At 45.0% G+C, this 15,210-nt stretch overlaps 1 protein-coding gene across 3 annotated transcripts in view; it reads left to right on the top strand.

Annotated features, from left to right (window-relative positions):
- The first annotated feature begins 1,138 nt into the window (after positions 1–1,138).
- The window catches only part of tle3a (TLE family member 3, transcriptional corepressor a), a 92,861-nt gene continuing 78,789 nt past the window's right edge, over positions 1,139–15,210 (top strand). For 2 of the 3 annotated variants that reach the window (XM_041849871.2, XM_041849870.2), the window contains exons 1-4: positions 1,139–1,534; positions 1,924–2,126; positions 5,218–5,324; positions 7,093–7,156. In XM_041849871.2, the coding sequence (XP_041705805.1) occupies positions 2,103–2,126; positions 5,218–5,324; positions 7,093–7,156 (195 nt within the window). In that variant the 5' untranslated portion in view covers positions 1,139–1,534; positions 1,924–2,102. Of the gene's footprint in view, positions 1,535–1,923; positions 2,127–5,217; positions 5,325–5,724; positions 5,746–7,092; positions 7,157–15,210 lie in introns of those variants that run through there. The other variant, XM_045207900.1, reaches the window with a different exon arrangement.

The raw sequence follows: 15,210 nt of genomic DNA, 5'->3' as shown, positions 1-15,210 counted from the left end.
AGGCATCAGGATAGATAATAATAAGGTATTTGAGGTAGATATGTACATGAAGGCAGGGTAAAGTGACTAGGCATCAGGATAGATAATAATAAGGTATTTGTGGTAGATATGTACATGAAGGCAGGGTAAAGTGACTAGGCATCAGGATAGATAATAATAAGGTATTTGAGGTAGATATGTACATGAAGGCAGGGGTAAAGTGACTAGGCATCAGGATAGATAATAATAAGGTATTTGTGGTAGATATGTATATGAAGGCAGGGTAAAGTGACTAGGCATCAGGATAGATAATAATAAGGTATTTGAGGTAGATATGTACATGAAGGCAGGGTAAAGTGACTAGGCATCAGGATAGATAATAATAAGGTATTTGTGGTAGATATGTATATGAAGGCAGGGTAAAGTGACTAGGCATCAGGATAGATAATAATAAGGTAGTTGAGGTAGATATGTACATGAAGGCAGGGTAAAGTGACTAGGCATCAGGATAGATAATAATAAGTGCAAAATAAAGAACAGAGTAGCAGCAGCATATGATGACTGTAAAAGTGTGTGCACGTGTGTTTGTGGTCCTCTGTAGCTCAGCTGGTAGAGCACGGCGCTTGTAACGCCAAGGTAGTGGGTTCGATCCCCGGGACCACCCATACGTAAAAATGTATGCACGCATGACTGTAAGTCGCTTTGGATAAAAGCGTCTGCTAAATGGCATATTATTATTTGTGTTGTGTCAGTGTGTTTGTGTTGTCGGTGTGAGTGTGTATATAGCTTTGTGATATATATATATATAGCCCTCATGCATAGAGTCAGAACAAGATAGGGTCGGTGCTGATAGTCCCGGTAACCATTAATGAACTATTTAGCAGTATTATGGCTATCCGCTTTTAAATCCCTCCAAGGCTGTCCTTACCCTCCGTCACTTTGATTTGAACCGACTCATCTGGCTCATCTGGCGAGACGAATGCAAACTGTACTAACCCGAACCGTAATACAAAACGAACGCTCAAGTAGAAACCGCTGCCCCACGTGGGGACATCGTTCTCTGATAGGCCCGAGCAGCCGTACTCCTTCAGAGCAAATCTGATTGGACAGACAGAGGCGCGCTTTCACTGCCGTTCAGCCCTAGTGCTGTAGACTGCCTGTGTGTGGCACGGACGGGGAAAGCTAGTTGTCCACAACTGCGATATGTGAGACCGTCGACGGAGTTAACCGTTAACATGTTAGCTACGCTTTTAAAGAATTTCAAAACTCTTCAAATTCGGAAGATATATTTGAGAACATACCTTGGGATTAAGCAGCCATCTTTTTTTTCTTCAAACAAAACGGCTCAAGTACAGTAGCTAGAGAAACCGCTCGTCTTGAAGCAGACCGCTGGCTGGCTAGTCCTTCTCGAGAAGCGGACAGTCTGCGTTGATCAAGAACCTTCTCGGCATCCAGACACCCTCGGAGGGATTTAAAAGCTGATTTGTGTAGCTAAATATCCGTACTTTTTTATTTTTATTTTTTACATCAAATCATATGAGTACTAAACACACAGGTAGGAGGAGTACAAATAAAGTCAAGACAAGATTACGTAGTTAGGTAACTTAGCTAGCTAGCTTCACTTGCCACATAGCTAACCGTTAACGTTTGTGGCTAGGCTAGCTAAACAGGTTACTTACCGTTAGCTATCGGTCGCTGCTGTATCAAATTGGGGAAAGTGGAATTTACAGCCACACCGTGGTTAGATCGGGCACACTGCTTCTGGTGTAAAAATGTGGAACTATCTAGCTAACGTTACTGTTAGCTAGTTAATGATGATCATGTGAATGTTGTGCGCCGCCTTTGTAATACATTTCCTTTTGCCTTTGACAGTTTTTGCCCACGGATTTTATTAGCCAGTCTGGGCTGAAACATTCTTAGTTTTCTCCTGTTTTCAACCAACAGATTAAATCGCGTCATCAACGAAGGATTTTGCACCAGAGGATTTTTGACAAGGAGGAGTTCTCCCCCCCACTGACTGTTGTTGTGAGAGGAGCAGAGACAGTGGCGAGCCAGACACTGACCGTCTCATCACCAGAGAACCTCTCGCTTCTCCCACAAATAAACAAAGGATACATTTCAAGATGTATCCGCAGGGCCGACATCCGGTATGTTGTTGCCTCTTTGTAATGTTTTATCTTTCTCTGAACACAGAATTGCATTTTTGCACGGAGAGTCCCGCAAGACTTGAGTTCAGTTCTAGCTATCTGGCTTTCAAAATATTTATTTCACCATAACGTTGCCTTGAACTGAAATGACTGAAATAGTATTGCTACTCTTACTGTAGCTATCTACATTAACAACAATATTAGATATCATACTCCTATCAGAAGTCAAGTTTGTGTGTGAGTTGGACAGATGATTGTTGACATGCTCTACCCACATTTTTTTTTTAAAGTGACACCTGCTTTGAATTCCATAGCTTAAAAAAAAAAAAAAAAAAGTGTTTTAGACCAGCCCCTTCTCCTCTGGCACAGTCAGCCCATCCATCCATGCGAAGTAGGCGCTGTGAATGTGATGGTGTTTGTGCTCAGCATTACAAGGGCTGCAACGTATGGAGCTGGGCTGTAAAATCTCACTCCCTCCCTTTTGTCAGAACGGCTACTGCAGTAGCTAGGAGTGTTACGTTAGCTACTCCAGATGGACCCATACACAAACACTCATAGACTCTGGAACACAATCATAGCCAGATCTATGAATGAAATCCTGTGTTCACTAAGTGTTTCGGAGTAGGAGTGCAGATCTAGGATCAGTAAAGTTTAGCCTTTCATTATGAATTATATTACATTGGACAGGGGGGGGGGGGACCTGATACTAGATCAGCACTTCTCCTCTGAGACACTTCATGAATACTGTCCCAGAGTGCCAAACAGCAGACAGTGTGGAATACACATTTGATGCACCCTACCCATCCAATGTGAAATATTGACGTCCCCTTCTAATATAGAAGAAACTGTAACACGAGCTATGGATGCAGACTGACCAGTCTAGTGTCAAAAATACACACGTCCTGTCCTAATGATGGGCTGAAATATATACACATGTCCTGTCCTAATGATGGGTTGAAATATATACACATGTCCTGCCCTAATTATGGGCTGAAATATATACACATGTCCTGTCCTAATGATGGGCTGAAATATATACACATGTCCTGCCCTAATTATGGGCTGAAATATATACACATGGCCTGTCCTAATTATGGGCTGAAATATATACACATGTCCTGTCCTAATGATGGGCTGAAATATATACACATGTCCTGCCCTAATGATGGGCTGAAATATATACACATGTCCTGTCCTAATGATGGGCTGAAATATATACACATGTCCTGTCCTAATTATGGGCTGAAATATGTACACATGTCCTGCCCTAATGATGGGCTGAAATATTTACACATGTCCTGTCCTAATGATGGGCTGAAATATATACACATGTCCTGTCCTAATGATGGGCTGAAATATATACACATGTCCTGTCCTAATGATGGGCTGAAATATATGTCCTGTCCTAATGATGGGCTGAAATATATGTCCTGCCCTAATGATGGGCTGAAATATATACACATGTCCTGTCCTAATGATGGGCTGAAATATATACACATGTCCTGCCCTAATTATGGGCTGAAATATATGTCCTGTCCTAATGATGGGCTGAAATATATGTCCTGTCCTAATGATGGGCTGAAATATATACACATGTCCTGTCCTAATGATGGGCTGAAATATATACACATGTCCTGTCCTAATGATGGGCTGAAATATATACACATGTCCTGCCCTAATGATGGGCTGAAATATATACACATGTCCTGTCCTAATGATGGGCTGAAATATATACACATGTCCTGTCCTAATTATGGGCTGAAATATGTACACATGTCCTGCCCTAATGATGGGCTGAAATATTTACACATGTCCTGTCCTAATGATGGGCTGAAATATATACACATGTCCTGTCCTAATGATGGGCTGAAATATATACACATGTCCTGTCCTAATGATGGGCTGAAATATATGTCCTGTCCTAATGATGGGCTGAAATATATGTCCTGCCCTAATGATGGGCTGAAATATATACACATGTCCTGTCCTAATGATGGGCTGAAATATATACACATGTCCTGCCCTAATTATGGGCTGAAATATATGTCCTGTCCTAATGATGGGCTGAAATATATGTCCTGTCCTAATGATGGGCTGAAATATATACACATGTCCTGTCCTAATGATGGGCTGAAATATATACACATGTCCTGTCCTAATGATGGGCTGAAATATATACACATGTCCTGTCCTAATGATGGGCTGAAATATATACACATGTCCTGCCCTAATTATGGGCTGAAATATATGTCCTGTCCTAATGATGGGCTGAAATATATGTCCTGTCCTAATGATGGGCTGAAATATATACACATGTCCTGTCCTAATGATGGGCTGAAATATATACACATGTCCTGTCCTAATGATGGGCTGAAATATATACACATGTCCTGCCCTAATTATGGGCTGAAATATATGTCCTGTCCTAATGATGGGCTGAAATATATGTCCTCTCCTAATGATGGGCTGAAATATATGTCCTGTCCTAATGATGGGCTGAAATATATGTCCTGTCCTAATGATGGGCTGAAATACATGTCCTGTCCTAATGATGGGCTGAAATATATGTCCTGTCCTAATGATGGGCTGAAATACATGTCCTGTCCTAATGATGGGCTGAAATACATGTCCTGTCCTAATGATGGGCTGAAATATATGTCCTGTCCTAATGATGGGCTGAAATACATGTCCTGTCCTAATGATGGGCTGAAATATATGTCCTGTCCTAATGATGGGCTGAAATATATGTCATGTCCTAATGATGGGCTGAAATACATGTCCTGTCCTAATGATGGGCTGAAATATATGTCCTGTCCTAATGATGGGCTGAAATATATGTCATGTCCTAATGATGGGCTGAAATATATGTCCTGCCCTAATGATGGGCTGAAATATATGTCCTGTCCTAATGATGGGCTGAAATATATGTCCTGTCCTAATGATGGGCTGAAATATAGCCTATTGAATTCAGTAAATATGAAGACTAAACAAGATAAAACATGTACTTCTTGCATGTGCACCATATCTCTCCCTACACAGCCTTTCTAATGATCTCATCTGATGATGTGATGTTCTCACCTTGTTGTTCCAGGCACCTGGTCATGGTCAGCCCAGTCAGCCTGGGTTCAAGTTCACCGTAGCAGAGTCCTGCGACAGGATCAAAGACGAGTTTCACTTCCTGCAGGCCCAATATCACAGGTAACTAGTCACTTCCTGCAGGCCCAATATCACAGGTAACTAGTCACTTCCCGCAGGCCCAATATCACAGGTAACTAGTCACTTCCTGCAGGCCCAATATCACAGGTAACTAGTCACTTCCTGCAGGCCCAATATCACAGGTAACTAGTCACTTCCCGCAGGCCCAATATCACAGGTAACTAGTCACTTCCCGCAGGCCCAATATCACAGGTAACTAGTCACTTCCCGCAGGCCCAATATCACAGGTAACTAGTCACTTCCCGCAGGCCCCAATATCACAGGTAACTAGTCACTTCCCGCAGGCCCAATATCACAGGTAACTAGTCACTTCCCGCAGGCCCAATATCACAGGTAACTAGTCACTTCCCGCAGGCCCAATATCACAGGTAACTAGTCACTTCCTGCAGGCCCAATATCACAGGTAACTAGTCACTTCCCGCAGGCCCAATATCACAGGTAACTAGTCACTTCCCGCAGGCCCAATATCACAGGTAACTAGTCACTTCCCGCAGGCCCAATATCACAGGTAACTAGTCACTTCCCGCAGGCCCAATATCACAGGTAACTAGTCACTTCCCGCAGGGCCCAATATCACAGGTAACTAGTCACTTCCCCGCAGGCCCAATATCACAGGTAACTAGTCACTTCCCGCAGGCCCAATATCACAGGTAACTAGTCACTTCCCGCAGAGCCCAATATCACAGGTAACTAGTCACTTCCCCGCAGGCCCAATATCACAGGTAACTAGTCACTTCCCGCAGGCCCAATATCACAGGTAACTAGTCACTTCCCGCAGGCCCAATATCACAGGTAACTAGTCACTTCCCGCAGGCCCAATATCACAGGTAACTAGTCACTTCCCGCAGGCCCAATATCACAGGTAACTAGTCACTTCCCGCAGGCCCAATATCACAGGTAACTAGTCACCTATAAGCCTATATCGTCGCAGTATGGCAGCCTGCGCAGGGCTCTACAGCGCGACCATTTTACTAGCATATGTGCCTAAAAATGTTGCTGTGTGACCTGGAAATTTTTAATTTAGGAGCACCAGTGTGCCTAGAAAAACATCACCCAGGTGATAATACTTCACTGTACCGCAGCCCTGAGTGGAGAACACACTGAGATTCATGCTTGCGTCAATACTACAAAGAAAACAGCTTTATTACCTCAAATATTTCTTTATTGTGCTCCTAAATTTATTTTGTGTGCTTCTAAATTGTTCAGCTTAGGGGCACACGTGTGCTCCCTGTAAAAATGGTCAGCGTAGAGCCCCCTGCTGTCATCCCAACTGAATTCCGCTACGTTTGTGATTTCAGTTTTTTATGACGCTAGTCTAGTCTATCAATATGGAAAAGCTTGGACATGGTTTAAAAACTAGCCAATATCTTCACTGTGGTAAATGTCAGTGACAGACGCTGAATGTGATCTGAATTGAACAAAGTGCTTCATATTACCTGGCTGTACATCATCTAAATTGTGAGAGCTATTTAGCGCCACGTTTGACCACTCAATGTTGTCGACGTTTTAGAGGGGAAAACAAAGGTGCTGAAGTTGACAAATGCAACAATGTCGTAAAGTGGTTTCAAACTAGACTGACTGAATGATTTATTGAAGAGGCAGGCACAGCAGAGAGAGATTGCGTCCTTAATGCACCCTATTCCCTATATAGTGCACTACTTTTGAGCAGGGCCCATTGGGGAATAGGGTGCCATTTGGGACGCATCCAGAGCGACGCCTGTAAATTGACACATTGTCTCCCTATTTAAAGTCTTAAGGTGGAGTACGACAAGCTGTCCAATGAGAAGACAGAGATGCAGCGCCACTATGTCATGGTAAGATTATGGTACACTAGGAGGCGATTAAGGGTCCAAATGAGCAGGCTTGTGGAGAGGTGTTTCATGTACCTGTCTGTGGTTGATAGGTGGATGTGTGTGTGTGTGTGTTGTACCTGTGGTTGATAGGTGGGTTATTTAAGCAATAAGGCACGAGGGGGTTTGGTATATGGTCAATATACCACGGCTAAGGGCTGTTCTTAAGCACGACGCAACGCGGAGTGCCTGGATACAGCCCTTAGCCGTGGTATATTGGCCATATACCACAAACCCCCGGGGTGCCTTATTGCTGTTATAAACTGGTTACCAACGTAATTAGAGCAGTACAAATGTTTTTTTTTTTTGTCATACCCATGGTATATGGTCTGATATACCACGGCTGTCAGCCAATCAGCATTCAGGACTTGAACCACCCAGTTTATAATACAGGTTAATCTGATAGGTTAATCTGATAGGTGGGTTATTACAGGTTAATCTGATAGGTGGGTTATTACAGGTTAATCTGATAGGTGGGTTATTACAGGTTAATCTGATAGGTGGATTATTACAGGTTAATCTCAGGTAGACAGCCAGGTAGGTACAGGCCTGAGAAAAGCCCTGGGGGGGACCTGTGTCCGGTTCATTAGACACCAAACAGAAGAAAATGGACTGAAACAGGAAGGGACTTACTACCTTGACTCGTTCAATAAGAAATGCTTCATTATTTGAGCTAAAACGGAGAACCAAACACATGAAACCACAAGGCTAAATGATGCTAAAGAATCCAACCAATAGTCAGGTTATCTGGTCCAACTATGCACTAGTGCTGTACGTCTCTGCATCACGATAGCAGCATCGTGTTGATGATGTTACATCACCTCTGGACAACAGGAATAAAAGAGGATCTGCTGTGAACCCATTAGACCACGGAGATGTCTAGAACACACCACACCACGCCACACCGCACCACACCACGCCACACCGCACCGCACCGCACCACACCGCACCACGCCACGCCGCACCACACCACACCATGCCACACCACACCACACCGCACCACACCACACCTCGCCACGCCGCACCACACCACGCCGCACCACACCACGCCACACCACGCCGCACCGCACCGCGCCGCACCACACCACGCCACACCGTACCGTACCGCACCACACCACACCGTACCGTACCGTACCGCACCACACCACGCCGCACCGCACCACGCCACACCGCACCACACCGTGCCGCACCACGCCACACCGCACCGTACCGCACCACGCCGCACCGCACCACACCGTACCGTACTGTACCGCACCACACCACGCCGCACCACACCACGCCACACCGCACCACACCGTGCCGCACCACGCCACACCGCACCGTACCGCACCACGCCACACCGCACCACACCGCACCGCACCACGCCGCACCACACCACACCACACCGTACCGCACCACGTCACACCGCACCACACCACGCCACACCGCACCACACCGTACCGCACCACGCCACACCGCACCACGCCACACCGCACCACACCACGCCGCACCACACCACGCCACACCACACCGCACCACACCGTACCGTACCGCACCACACCACACCGCACCACACCGTACCGTACCGCACCACACCACGCCGCACCGCACCACACCACGCCACACCGCACCACACCACGCCACACCGCACCACACCGCACCGTACCGCACCACGCCACACCGCACCACACCGCACCGCACCACACCGCGCCGCACCACACCACGCCACACAGCACCACACCGTACCGCACCACGTCACACCGCACCACACCACGCCACACCGCACCACACCGTACCGCACCACGCCACGCCGCACCACGCCACACCGCACCGCACCGCACCACACCACGCCGCACCACACCGCACCACACCACGCCACACCACACCGCACCGTACCGCACCACGCCGCACCGCACCGTACCGCACCACGCCACACCGCACCACACCGCACCGCACCACGCCACGCCACGCCATTCCGCACCACGCCGCACCACACCACGCCACACCGAACCACACCGTACCACACCGCACCACACCACGCCGCACCGCACCGCACCATGCCACACCGCACCACGCCACACCACACCGCACCACACCGCACTGCACCACACCGCACTGCACCGCACCACACCGTACCACACCGCACCACACCGCACACACATCTAGAAGATCACACACTTCTAGAAGATCACACACACACACGTCTAGAAGATCACACACTTCTAGAAGATCACACACACACACGTCTAGAAGATCACACACGTCTAGAAGCTCACACACTTCTAGAAGATCACACACACGTCTAGAAGATCACACACGTCTAGAAGATCACACACACGTCTAGAAGATCACACACGTCTAGAAGATCACACACGTCTAGAAGATCACACACGTCTAGAAGATCACACACGTCTAGAAGATCACACACGTCTAGAAGATCACACACGTCTAGAAGATCACACACTTCTAGAAGATCACACACACGTCTAGAAAATCACACACTTCTAGAAGATCACACACACATCTAGAAAATCATACACACAGAAATGTCTATTTGCTCAGCTTAACTCTGTTGCTCTGTTCTCCTATGATACCTCAGGCAGGTGTGTCTGAGTGAAATGTAATCCGTTGAGACCACGGGCAGCGGCGGTCAGAGGCTCTGCTGTGTGTGTAATTACTTTGAGAAGCTCGATGCACTGTTCAGTCCATTAGCTTCTTCCAAAAATGACCTTTCAACCGAGACAAGACGAGGAGAGAGCCGGTACGTCTGATAGCAGATCAGAGAGACACTGGGCCTTCCCTGGTGTAACCGGATTCCCTAGATGGTAACCTATTCCCTAGATGGTAACCTATTCCCTAGATGGTACCCTATTCCCTAGATGGTACCCTATTCCCTAGGTGGTGCACTACTCTATAGGCAATAGGGTACCATTTCCCTTGTCAAAAGTAGTGTGCTACATAGGGTGCCATTTGGGACGGAGATAGACAGCACTGTGCTACTCCTCCCTCTCCTCTACGTTTTTAAATGGAAATGTTTACCTAACCTCATGTTTACCTAACCTCATGTTTACCTAACCTCATGTTTACCTAACTTCCTCACTCCCTCACTACGCAATGTTGAATTTAAATCTGTTGGTTTAATCCTCATCCCTGCTCTGCTATTGGTTTAATCCTCATCCCTGCTCTGCTATTGGTTTAATCCTCATCCCTGCTCTGCTATTGGTTTAATCCTCATCCCTGCTCTGCTATTGGTTTAATCCTCATCCCTGCTCTGCTATTGGTTTAATCCTCATCCCTGCTCTGCTATTGGTTAAATCCTCATCCCTGCTCTGCTATTGGTTTAATCCTCATCCCTGCTCTGCTATTGGTTTAATCCTCATCCCTGCTCTGCTATTGGTTAAATCCTCATCCCTGCTCTGCTATTGGTTTAATCCTCATCCCTGCTCTGCTATTGGTTTAGCCTCCATCCCTGCTCTGCTATTGGTTTAATCCTCATCCCTGCTCTGCTATTGGTTTAATCCTCATCCCTGCTCTGCTATTGGTTAAATCCTCATCCCTGCTCTGCTATTGGTTTAATCCTCATCCCTGCTCTGCTATTGGTTTAATCCTCATCCCTGCTCTGCTATTGGTTTAATCCTCATCCCTGCTCTGCTATTGGTTTAATCCTCATCCCTGCTCTGCTATTGGTGTAATCCTCATCCCTGCTCTGCTATTGGTTAAATCCTCATCCCTGCTCTGCTATTGGTTAAATCCTCATCCCTGCTCTGCTATTGGTTTAATCCTCATCCCTGCTCTGCTATTGGTTTAATCCTCATCCCTGCTCTGCTATTGGTTTAATCCTCATCCCTGCTCTGCTATTGGTTTAGGCCCCTTCCCTGCTCTGCTATTGGTTTAGCCTCCATCCCTGCTCTGCTTTTGGTTTAATCCTCATCCCTGCTCTGCTATTGGTTAAATCCTCATCCCTGCTCTGCTATTGGTTAAATCCTCATCCCTGCTCTGCTATTGGTTAAATCCTCATCCCTGCTCTGCTATTGGTTTAATCCTCATCCCTGCTCTGCTATTGGTTTAATCCTCATCCCTGCTCTGCTATTGGTTTAATCCTCATCCCTGCTCTGCTATTGGTTTAATCCTCATCCCTGCTCTGCTATTGGTTTAGGCCCCATCCCTGCTCTGCTATTGGTTTAGCCTCCATCCCTGCTCTGCTATTGGTTTAGGCCCCATCCCTGCTCTGCTATTGGTTTAGCCTCCATCCCTGCTCTCCTGTTTACCTAGGGATAACAGAATACACTTCCATAGAGGAACCAACTGATTGCATCATCATGGTACAACAGAACTATGTCAGAACTACAAATTATTGAGCAGGGGGTTTCCGATCTGTTTTGCTCCGTGACCCACCTATTGAGGTATCTTTTGAGTCACGACCCACCGTACGTGTTGTGTGGTGAAAAAACAGCCATAAAAAAAAAAAAATCTGTTTTCCATTAAAACTATAAGAAAATTACATAAAATTCCAGGTGAATTCATAATGCGGCTGCGCTGCTGTCAGCAATGGTTTGGGGTTGTTGGTTATCGGTCTGCTAATACAGGAGTTGTAAATGACAAATTTTGTGAATTTTTGTCTTTCCCTCGGCACACAGCTATGCAAAAAAAAATAAAAAATGCACCTTTATTTAACCAGGTAAGCCAGTTGAGAACAAGTTCTCATTTACAACTGCGACCTGGTCAAGATAAAGCAAAGCAGTGCGATTAAAAAACAACAACACAGAGTTACATATGGAATAAACAAAACATAAAGTCAAAAATACAACAGAAAATCTATATACAGTGTGTGCAAATGTAGTAAGTTATGGAGGTAAGGCAATAAATAGGCCATAGTGCAAAATAATTAAGATTTCGTATTAACACTGGAATGATAAATGTGCAGAAGATGATGTGCAAATAGAGATACTGGGGTGCAAATTAGCAAAATAAATAATATGGGGATGAGGTAGTTGGGTGGGATAATTTCAGAAAGGCTGTGTACAGGTGCAGGTGATCGGTAAGCTGCTCTGACAATGTAATGTAAGTGGTAACGTAATGTAATGTAACACAACTTTCTCCAGGCCTTTATAGCTTAGTTAGGCTATAACATGGAAAATAATATGATTTGTGATAACTGCACTGTGATTTTAATTTAGTAGGGGGAAAAACCCCCCAAAACATGTATTTCGTTTAGGGATTTTTGTTTTAAAGGTTCACACAACTGATTGTAATAATACCCTCTTCTTTAAACAATTTAACTGAATGTAGACTTTTGAACCTTATATTCATAATCTCCAGCACCAAACCAGTGTCTACTGTGTGAAAACAGCGTGTTTCAATGATCTGTGGTTCAAAAGATCAGAAGGTCCTAAAATAATGCTTCTCTGTGACATCACAGGGTAGAATTAAATGTAAAAAAAAACAGTGATTTTCTAAAGCTGCAACAAGTTTCTAGCCTAGGGAGGGTATTTTCTTGCTCCCCACATCACCTCGAATCTCATAGTATTTGAAAATAGCTGTTTTTAAACTTGGTTTAGCTTTTGTTGTCATCAGGTCGAACTTTTTAACAAAATATTTTTTTCTACAAAACTTAGAAATGCGCAGTTTTCATATATGTTTACACTTGTATTTTGCTAGAGATTATGAAAATAAGGTTGAAAAGTGGTGGAGTTGCCCTTTTTATGAAATTAATTGTAACAATGCAGGGGGTTTATCTGGATTTAAAAAAGGGGCTTAGGTGGTGGGCATGACGGGGCGTGATAATGGGCTGAGTTCTGTCTGGGATCTGGCCAAGAACATTGGAGGTCGTCATCTTGCAGGGGAGAACATTTTGCAGGTTTTAAAACCAATTTCCTGCAGTTAGGTGGGGTGGGAAGCATGGTTTCTGGTTGGGGAGGGAGGATGCGGGTGGGGGACTGGGGGGGGGGGTGGGTCGGGGTTATCGTTGTATGCATTTATTTGATTGTTCTTGTACATGTAACTGCCCTCTGAAAAATAAAAAATTACAAAACAAAATTAAAAGTTGGTAAATAAAAATATGTATGTATATAATGGGCCTATATTTTCTAATAAGTACACTTTTTCTGGCCTGCAAATTGATTTTGACAAACAAATAAAGGTCTGTGTGCGGCCCTCCCATCTAATTTTGAAATCCCTGGTGTGGCCCACGAGCCAAAAAAGTTTGCTCGCCTGTGCTGTAGACTATGGCAGGCTACAGTGGGTCGTAGGGACTCCATTATAGACCAGTCCTGGGTACGTCCCAAACTGCACCCTATTCCCTACAGTATGTAGTATGCTATGTAGTAGGGCTAGTCTATAATGGAGGGGACCTCACAATGCTTAGGTGCTGATAATATATGTATTGCGATTCTATGTATTGCGATTCTATGTATTGCGATTCGATACTGCAATTTTATTGCGGTTCTATGTTCCAAACATATTGCTCACCATATGTCTGCTGCAGAGGGACAAGATAATTTAGTTTTGATCAGTCATGGAAATAAAAGCACTAGAAACAAATTGCTCACTATTTAAAAATAAGATGGAGAACAAGCTATGAAGGAAAAATACTGGCATTATTGTGCAGGTACAGCTGACTAGTGCACAAATAATATTGCGATATTGTCCAAAATAATATTGTGATATGTAACTATCGATTAATTTTTTATCACTACTACAGTGGGGAAAAAAAGTATTTAGTCAGCCACCAATTGTGCAAGTTCTCCCACTTAAAAAGATGAGAGAGGCCTGTAATTAATTCATCATAGGTACACGTCAACTATGACAGACAAATTGAGAGAAAAAAAATCCAGAAAATCACATTGTAGGATTTTTAATGAATTTATTTGCAAATTATGGTGGAAAATAAGTATTTGGTCACCTACAAACAAGCAAGATTTCTGGCTCTCACAGACCTGTAACTTCTTCTTTAAGAGGCTCCTCTGTCCTCCACTCGTTACTTGTATTAATGACACCTGTTTGAACTTGTTATCAGTATAAAAGACACCTGTCCACAACCTCAAACAGTCACACTCCAAACTCCACTATGGCCAAGACCAAAGAGCTGTCAAAGGACACCAGAAACAAAATTGTAGACCTGCACCAGGCTGGGAAGACTGAATCTGCAATAGGTAAGCAGCTTGGTTTGAAGAAATCAACTGTGGGAGCAATTATTAGGAAATGGAAGACATACAAGACCACTGATAATCTCCCTCGATCAGGGGCTCCACGCAAGATCTCACCCCGTGGGGTCAAAATGATCACAAGAGCGGTGAGCAAAAATTCCAGAACCACATGGGGGGACCTAGTGAATGACCTGCAGAGAGCTGGGACCAAAGTAACAAAGCCTACCATCAGTAACACACTACGCCGCCAGGGACTCAAATCCTGCAGTGCCAGACGTGTCCCCCTGCTGAAGTTTGCTAGAGTGCATTTGGATGATCCAGAAGAGGATTGGGAGAATGTCAGATGAAACCAAAGTAGAACTTTTTGGTAAAAACTCAACTCGTCGTGTTTGGAGGACAAAGAATGCTGAGTTGCATCCAAAGAACACCATACCTACTGTGAAGCATGGGGGTGGAAACATCATGCTTTGGGGCTGTGTTTCTGCAAAGGGCCTTGGACGACTGATCCGTGTAAAGGAAAGAATGAATGGGGCCATTTATCGTGAGATTTTGAGTGAAAACCTCTTTCCATCAGCAATGGCATTGAAGATGAAACGTGGCTGGGTCTTTCAGCATGACAATGATCCCAAACACACCGCCCGGGCAACGAAGGAGTGGCTTCGTAAGAAGCATTTCAAGGTCCTGGAGTGGCCTAGCCAGTCTCTAGATCTCAACCCCATAGACAATCTTTGGAGGGAGTTGAAAGTCCGTGTTGCCCAGCGACAGCCCCAAAACATCACTGCTCTAGAGGAGATCTGCATGGAGGAATGGGCCAAAATACCAGCAACAGTGTGAAAACCTTGTGAAGACTTACAGAAAACGTTTGACCTGTGTCATTGCCAACAAAGGGTATAT

The sequence above is a fragment of the Coregonus clupeaformis genome, chromosome 26 (assembly GCF_020615455.1).
Source record: "Coregonus clupeaformis isolate EN_2021a chromosome 26, ASM2061545v1, whole genome shotgun sequence".
NCBI lineage: Eukaryota > Metazoa > Chordata > Actinopteri > Salmoniformes > Salmonidae > Coregonus > Coregonus clupeaformis.
Note: the sequence above shows the minus strand (reverse complement) of the source record. Positions and strands in the feature narration are given on the sequence as shown.